Source organism: Limanda limanda, chromosome 8 (genome assembly GCF_963576545.1).
Source record: "Limanda limanda chromosome 8, fLimLim1.1, whole genome shotgun sequence".
Classification (NCBI taxonomy): domain Eukaryota; kingdom Metazoa; phylum Chordata; class Actinopteri; order Pleuronectiformes; family Pleuronectidae; genus Limanda; species Limanda limanda.
In genome coordinates this window covers 23,006,158-23,014,778 of record NC_083643.1, presented here as the reverse complement: position 1 = coordinate 23,014,778, position 8,621 = coordinate 23,006,158, and the positions used below count along the sequence as shown (strand labels likewise).

Sequence of the window (8,621 nt, the reverse complement as noted above, 5' to 3'; positions counted from 1 at the left end):
GAAGTAATAAGTATTACACACTCCCTAAATTTAGTTGATAATACTAAATTTATAATAATACGTAAGAACTTTGAAGTCAGTAGTACTATTGCCAGACATATAGTTTGGTAATGATGCTTTTACTTAATGATCTGAAATACACATTTTACAAATACAGAGTGTACAAATACACAGTATAACCATGGATTTAACACCTTCAACAAATAAACAGGCTTCTGTATAACAAACAGTCAATCAGTCCAGACAGAAATGTGTCTTGCGTAATGATGTAAGACCTCACTGGGAAATTGTCACAGATTTTTTACAGTGTTACTGTGTTCAGGAAACATGATAAGATGTTCACAGTAGTTTGTTTTCACTGCAAGTGCCGCCGCTCTAACTCTGGGATAGTTGCTGCTGTTGGTCGACCAACGACTTGTCTCCAGTGGTGGGAAGATGTCAGCGTGACGCCTCCTCCGCAGCAGCACCAGCTCCACCAGCAGCAGCAACACCACCAGCAGCCTCCTGCGTGTCCCAGGTATCTGAGTGTCTCACTGGTTTCTTCTTCATTCTCCCTCCACAGCCACTGCACCCCCTGCTTACCACCTGTGGCTGCGGGAGAAACGAGCCCGTAACTCCGCGTCTGTCGACTCCGCGGTGCCTCGTCGGCCCACACTATGCTAGCAGCTTTAGCATCATGCTACTTGCTAACCTGAACTGAAACACTGGGATTTCTGCAACAAAAAACGAGTCGAACCTCCGTGTGAGATGAGAGCATACTGGTGTCACTGGTTTCTGAAGCCTCGTGTCGTCGCTCTGCGGTTATGACGTAATGTCATTGATGTTATATCGTGTTGTTAAAACTACAGATAGTTCAATGTGCCCCATCTTTTATGAACAGTCTGTGATGACACATCACCCCCCCCTCCCCGAAAAAACATCTAGTTTTCTTTTTCGAATGTCTTCTGTAAAAGCTACGAGTCTTTATTCTATACATAAACAAGTTCTGAGATATTTTCAGGCTGTCTTGCTCATACATCAAGTTTAAGATCTCTCCAGGTTTTCAGTGATGTTGGAGTTTTTGAGGGATCTTCCAGAAGCTTGTGTTTCTTGAATCAGTTTATAATGGGGTTTTTTATATCTGCTTTGGAACATTGTCCTGTTGTAGAAATCCGCCTCTTCTCAGCCTGTAGTGTTCCCTCCTTTCCCACCCTCATGCTTGACAGTTAGCAAAGACCCCACGTTTTCAACTATCGACCTAAGACCCAAACTTTGATTAATATTTCCCCCCCATTTCAACTTCATGAATAAGAGTCTCACTCATACATCATTCAAAATGTAAAACAAATGTTGTCTGAATGAACCACCAGAACACAGCACATGCCTACAGCAGCCTACACCTTTGCCTCACAAAATAACGTAATGCAGCACCAGTGCATCATAAATAATATTCTTCTTAGCTAATAAATGTGCTTGCAAACAAAATCTCCAATCTGCTCCCAATGATCATCACTAATATTAGGGATGGGAATCTGCAGGGACCTCCCGATACGATACTATCACGATACTTAGGTGGCGATACGATATGTATTGCGATTCTGTGGGTATTGCGATTCCATATTACGATTTCTTTTGGTTATTTTTTTTTTTTAAATACTGGACCATGGAAAAAAATGGAATCATACCTTCAAATACAACACAGTCAAATTTACTTGGAGCTTTACAAGTTTTATTTCAAATATTAACATTAACTTAATGACTGCCGGGCAGCCAATAGAGAAAATAAATAAAAATGTGCCCTATTAATGTATAGCCCCTGTCAACTGCACACAAACTGACAGATTAAGAAATGTATGCCACGAAGGCTACTTTTAAACAATAAATAAAAGGTCAATTAAATAGGATGAATAAAAGTTTACTTAAAATATAAACTTTGAAATAAACAAAAAGTAGGCTATGCTTGACCTTTGTTTGCATGTAGGCTATGCAGAGCTAGTGCTTGGGTATGTTTAGATTCTTGTGCAAAAACAAGAGCTGATCAACATGCTTTTTTAAAAAAAAATCGATTTGGGAGGCAGCATGGCGATTTAAAATCATCATTCACAAGAATCGCGATTCGTAACTGAATAGATTTTTCCCCCAATCCCTAACTAATATTGCCTATATTCTAATTTTCAGGCTCGCATATAGTGATTTATTCATGACTCACGAAGCACATTACTTGAAAAATAGGCCATTAACCATTGTTTTCGACTGATCTGCAGAGTCCCCATGGATGACCTGACCAAAGCCCTCTCGGCCAGCTTTGCTGTGTCCAAGGATCTCAACAGCACAGCCGCCCCACACCCTCGACTGGCCCAGTACAAGAGCAAGCACAGTGTCCTGGAGCAGAGCGAGCGGCGGAGGCGCTTCCTTGAGCTGCAGAAAAGGTCCGTGTCCCAACAGTTTACACCTCTAAATCCCACTGGTGAACTTTAAAGGCAACACCACAGACAGAGAGGGTCTGGATGAGACATTCTTTTTCATGTCGTTCCAGTAAAAGGTTAAACTACGTCAACCATGCGCGGCGCCTGGCTGATGGGGACTGGACAGGGGCAGACAGCGATGGGGAGGAGGACATGGAGAAACTGGAGGAGGGGGAACGGGAGACAGACAGCAACGCAGAGGACGATGGGATGGAGATTGAGAGGAGGAAGCTGCCGAAGCATTATGCCAACCAGGTCAGTGTTTGACGTGTTGTGACCCAGGTATTACTCTTACTCATGCGGGAGGAACACATTATTCCGGTCCCTTTTTGTTGCATTCATCATTTTGTCCAGCAGAGGGCACACTAGGTTGTAGAATTACTGCCCTGCTCTCTCATCAGACCTTGTAACAAATCACTGTTTAGTTGATAGATCTTGTTGTCTCTAATACAATTTTTGATGAAGATGAAGCGCTGAATTTGTTTCCACTTCCTCCTCAGCTCATGCTGTCAGAGTGGCTGGTGGATGTACCATCAGAACTGGACACTGATTGGTTGATGGTGGTTTGTCCTGTTGGAAAAAGATCTCTCATTGTTGCCTCCAAGGTAGGAACCTGTCATTGTTCTTTAAGCCACTCAGTCTGTCCCTAGTTGACAGATAGTTCACAGATAGAAGTGACGCCCTGTTTATCCAAGAGTTCAGTTCTACGTGTGAGTGATTAGAAAAGTGCAGATGAACAAAATCGGCTGATCTGCGCTGCTCACTCAGGCTGTGTTGACACTGTAATCTGTTAACACAGGCACTTACATTTTTTTCTTCTTAAAAGTTCAATAAGTGTGCGATGTTTCCAAAGTCAATAAGTAATCAGGATAAATACCTGTGATTACATTATTGCACAAAATAATTGCGATTATGATTTTTGCCATAATCCAGCAGCCCTAGAAGAATAAAATGCAAACATGAAAAAGGTTTTGGCCTTGGCACTGAGGTGGTGAGGGAAGTGTTAAAGGGGAAGAATCCAATGCAAGTTGTGCCACACACAGACAACACAAAGTGTATTGAGCCACAGTGTGTCGTCATCCAACTGGAAACAGAAGTTGACATCATGCTGATGCAAACTTGAATTTAATCATTAGATCTCTAAAATAGGAAGAAAGAGTAACCATTTCTCGCTGGTGAAAAGAAGTGCATTGAAGCTTTAATTAGTGTTATATTATTTGATTCCATATCAGCAACAGCCATGACCAGAGGCCGTATGTTTTTAGGTGGTCCAGATGTATGTCCTTCTGTCCGATAGCCATGAAGCCTCTGGTGTTTTGGCATAAATGTTCACTTGGACTCAAGGATGAACTGATCAGATTTTAGTGGTAGAAAAGCAGAAACGCATCAAACTCTGTGACACTCGCGGTGCAGGGGGAAGATGTTGTGGTGTCTTTTGTCTCTTCCCTCATGTAACGTCTCTGGTCCTGCCTTTCTCTAAAGGGTTCCACTGCGGCGTACACTAAAAGCGGCTACTGTGTGAACCGTTTCCCCTCCCTGCTGCCTGGTGGGAACCGACACAACTCTGCCATGGGAAAAGGTAGGTGGCCTGTCACAGGGGTCACTGAAATATACTGACTCTGTATTTTTGAATCAGTGTCTCTCGAACAGTAGATTCTTCTAAATGTGTTTAAAACAACCCTCATTTCTCTTTCATGAGTCAAATAAGACAATATTTAACACGAACATCATTGGTGGACTCTGAAATACTTGCAATCATTTCAGGAACTAAAAGGCAAGTGAACTTAGTAGCTTCTCTGCAGTTAGAGATAGGCAGTTAGGTTCTAACACAGACTTTCATAAAGGAGCAGCCTAATTAATGACGTTATAATGATAATTAATTATTCATTGGTTCTAGAACACATTACAGTTATGGAGATTTAGTCTCAGTTGCTCACTCAGCTTCCTTAACTAACCGTGTGCTTAAGATAAGTTTATTTACTTTGGTGCATTAATCATGTTATTCATGCTGAGCACACAACTTTATCACCATACACTTTGCAGGTCCTGTGGATTATCAATCGGTCTGTGACAGATAACTGCAGCTAAATGTCGTATATTCATTATCGTGCACAACATGATACTGGAGATTGATTTGGGCTTGAATAAAGTCTGCTCATGGTCACTAGCTGTCTATTGCTTTGCTTGTTTTGTGTGCAAAGTATTTTCAAATTACACCACCATAACTGTGGGCAACAAAACATACAGCAGATCAAAGTCAACACCTCTCTGGCACAGTCCTGACGTGACTGAACATGACATGGGTTGGGCTGGTGTACCAAGCTGCCTCTGATCCGTCAATCAATCCGACTTTATTTGTGCAGCAGCTTTTCCTACAATCAATGCAACACAAAGTGCTTTACATGATAAAAGCAATATAAACTGGATGATTCAAGCAAGCAGGAAGAGAAATGAGCTGCGCAGTCATTCAATTCATGATAGGATTTCAAATTGATAATGTGACTATTAAAAAAAATAAAGTGGAATTTTGTCACCTCTTTATTTCAACAAAAATACAAGGAAGCTCCGGTAAAGGGATTTGATTTCTCTTCCTTTATTTCGCAACGATATTTTTTTGTTGATGTGGGCACATTTCTTTTTTAATCAGCCATCTTGTTGTTGCCTCATCTTTGCCATCTGTTAAATATTACATTACATATCATTTAGCTTACGCCTTTATCCAAAGCGATTCCCAATAACTAATAGGGGCAATTTGTGGTTCAGCTTCTTGCCCAAGGACACTTCGGCATGCAGATGGGAAAGACTGGAACCAAACCTCTGACCTTCTGGTTGGAGGAAGACCGCTCTACCCCTCAGCCACATCCGAAAAAATAATTTATCTTGTGTTATTTTAGGGAGTAGTGAAAAAAGGCAATACAACTACAACACACAGTGAAGAGTTGATATTGTCAACTTGTATTTGTTTAGTGGCATGCAAGACTTATTCTAGCCTTTGGAGCTAAAACGTGTGGCAGAACTTGTTGTTCACAGATGTTGCACCATCCTCGTGGTTGTTGGTGTCTTGAAACTCTTCTCATTGGTGTTTGTTACAAAACATCTAAAAGGAAACACAAAATGATTTGCACATCCAACATGAGTTATTGGAGTCATTGGGCTCCTGGTACAGATCAATGATCACATCAAGCATCCTGTAGTGCTGAATTTGAGATACTATTAAGGAGTGAAACCTTTCTTATTGCTTTTTAATTAGTCGGTAATAGTTAAGCGTACATGTGAATGCTGTCTGTGTGTGAATTGGTCTTTGTTTTTGTTCCACGCAGACTACACAATCCTAGACTGCATTTACAGCGAAGTGGACAGAACCTACTACATCCTGGACGTCATGTGCTGGAGAGGCCACCCGGTCTACGACTGCCCGGTGAGTCTGGCTTCCAATCCTGCAGCAACCCAGGAATGCTTGTCTAATTGCCTAAGTAGCGAAGTCTGGGCCACAGATGTGCTTCTGACCACGTTGCCCATCTCATTGCCTCAGTATTTGAAATGGGGGGTTTTTTGTTTACAGTGCTTGTTTTCTCATCAACAGACCGAGTTCCGTTTCTTCTGGCTTCAATCCAAAGTCGTGGAGACGGACGGCCTATCAGAGATCGCCAAACGCAACCCTGTGAGTACCAGCAACAGGAATAGAGCCTTTCCACGTCATGCCCCATTTCTCCTTTCTACTTTCCTGTATTGTGTATTTGTGTTGTTGCTGGATACACTACATTGTATTTTCTGTTTGTTTTATGTCTTGCTGCACCTTATTTCCCAATATGGGAAAACATAAAGTTCCTAAACTTCAACCTTGGAAAATAAGACAAATGAAAAATTAAAGACATACTCCTGATACTGTCTTGTGGACTAATTTTGGACTAAAATCACACAAATCTTCAAGATTATGGAGATTAATTTCAGCCCCAGTAGAAGCTAAATCAGACCCTGTTGAGTAAATTCACTTTTGGAAACTACTTTCTCACATTTGACAAGAAGACAAATTCTATATGGAACTAACAATGTGGTGTACTGTTTTTGTTTGGTTCTACAGTTCCGGTTTGTGAGCCTCCAAAGCACAGCCTGCACAGCAGAATCCATTCAGAAAGCCCTGGCTGCTGAGTACAGCTTCAGCGTAAGAGCAGTTTCTCTGCAAACACCTTAATGTTGAGTCAGATGAACGCTAGAGTTTTAAAGTTTGATGATGTGCTTATGAAAAAAATCTTTAAAACGGCTTATGAACAGACAAACACAAATACATTTAGTTTAGCTAACATCAGGCTTTGATAAATCTAATGCTTAATTTGTGGCTGCAGGTGGATGGTCTCCTCTTCTACCACCAGCAGACCCACTACACTCCCGGCAGCACCCCTCTGGTTGGCTGGCTTCGCCCATACATGGTCACTGACATCCTGGGTATAGAGGTTTCCATCGGGCCGCTCACCGCCAAGCCGGAGTACGCCAGCCACCAGCTGCAGCAGATCCTGGAACACAAAAAAACATCAAGTGAAGTCCGCCCAGCCAACAGGAGCGGAGGCTACGAGTTGGAGCACCTGTCCACGCCGGACCCGGACAGTGCGGATTCGCTGAATTTCTTGAATCAAAAGCCAATAAGGGAAGCAAACATGGAGAACTGAGTGGGAGGCTTAATGAGACGCTTGTAGCTTACTCAGTGTTTCTGAGTGGCGTCGGCCCACATATGGCTCTTTAGAATCTCTGCTGAATGCTTCTGCAGATCGGACCTATCACAAAGCATGGCTAATTCTAATCAGGCACTGTTCAGGATGCCTTCAGAGTGCAGATTAGTAGAGCTATGCTGTATATATCCGTTTTGATTTGGGCTAAAAACATTGATATATCTACATCAAAATGCAGAACTTGTAAACGGTTCATTTCCTTTGGAAAAACTGCACAGGATTCAGCCACAGTCAGTGCGTTATGCAGATCCTTTCATAACACCATAGGTTGTTGGAGGGATCCAAAAAAGGACAAGAAGTTTGGCACATTTATATTCGTGGTCGTTTTATTTTGTTGCTCTGCATTTCAGATCTCACGTAACATCTCATCCTTGCTCTTGTCATTTGGTATGTTTCTTATAACCGGCATCAACAAACATCATTCGAATAACATTAACGGAGAGTATACATTTCACTTAGCATTTTGGAAGGGGGGATGTCGCTAAGTTGTGACCATGAAAAGCAGGATCGGCATAGGATTTTACTATTTCAAAAGAAGTTTAAAATTGTTGAAAAGTTGTTTTAAAAGTGTAATTTTCTAAATAAAAGTTTTTTTTAAATGGACTACGCCCCTTCTTTTGGTCCCAGGGGTTTTTGAGTTTTGAGGGCCAAAATTATTTGAAAAATAGGTTGATTTTCTAGAAGCAACTTGTTACAAGGAATTCTTAAATGATAAAACAAGAAAGTCTTACAAACAGAAATTTCTCCGAAGTCATCACATGCTCATTTAATTTGCTTCTGTTTTTTTCACCTTTTGGAAATATCAAACAATAAAAAAAAAACTGTCAAAATATATTTTGAAAGTTGATTTTCAAGTAAACTACTAAATAGTGTTATTTCTGTCATAAAATATAGACTTGTATATAAAATGAAACTAACTTAACTTTAAGTTTAGGGATAGAATTTTATTATACTCCATGTCTGATGTGTTTGATGTTATTGGTTAAGTTGCGAAAATACTTTGCAGTTACCTGACTGTACATGCTCTGTCAGTGTACCTGCAAGTATCTGATGTTCCATTGATGGTAAGAAGTGACTCATACGGCTGTTACCAGCTCTCCTCAGCAGAACTCAGCGTCTCTTCCCCTCCGCACTGAGGTCACTGTGCCATATGCGTAACTGAAGAGCCGGGTGGAAACTGTCAACAGGAAAAGATGTGCGGATTGTCTGGCAGGGTTGTGAACTTAGTTTCAGTGACTTGTGCCAGCGCATCCTCTTTAACACCGCCTCAGGTGACCAGATTTGTGTTGTTTGAAGTAGTTTACAATATCTTAGGAAGGGAGGTGACCTGCTTTTCCTTTTGTTTCCCTGGTTTACGAGAAGTTACAGTTTCCAAGTGTGTTGTGGCTGGTTTCAACTTTAGAAAGTCATGTTATTAACTTCTACCTTGATTTGTTGAGGTACACTTTCCTGC

General features: G+C 41.3%; 1 protein-coding gene across 1 annotated transcript; it reads left to right on the top strand.

Annotated features, from left to right (window-relative positions):
• Positions 1-436: 436 nt before the first annotated feature.
• Positions 437-7,771, top strand: snupn (snurportin 1). Its single transcript, XM_061075872.1, has 9 exons — positions 437-517; positions 2,244-2,408; positions 2,516-2,699; positions 2,945-3,049; positions 3,927-4,023; positions 5,765-5,862; positions 6,028-6,105; positions 6,526-6,606; positions 6,788-7,771. The coding sequence occupies exons 2-9, from the start codon at positions 2,251-2,253 to the stop codon at positions 7,106-7,108; spliced, it is 1,122 nt and encodes a 373-aa protein (XP_060931855.1). The 5' UTR covers positions 437-517; positions 2,244-2,250; the 3' UTR covers positions 7,109-7,771.
• Positions 7,772-8,621: the final 850 nt, after the last annotated feature.

What these genes read in the sequence shown, in the direction of transcription:
- snupn (XM_061075872.1), top strand. Translation starts at nt 2,251, where the DNA reads ATGGATGACCTGACCAAAGCCCTCTCGGCCAGCTTTGCTGTGTCCAAG. An exon ending in CTCTCATTGTTGCCTCCAAG is followed by an intron (nt 3,050 to 3,926) that starts GTAGGAACCTGT and finishes CTTTCTCTAAAG; the next exon opens with GGTTCCACTGCGGCGTACAC. An exon ending in CTGCTGAGTACAGCTTCAGC is followed by an intron (nt 6,607 to 6,787) that starts GTAAGAGCAGTT and finishes TTGTGGCTGCAG; the next exon opens with GTGGATGGTCTCCTCTTCTA.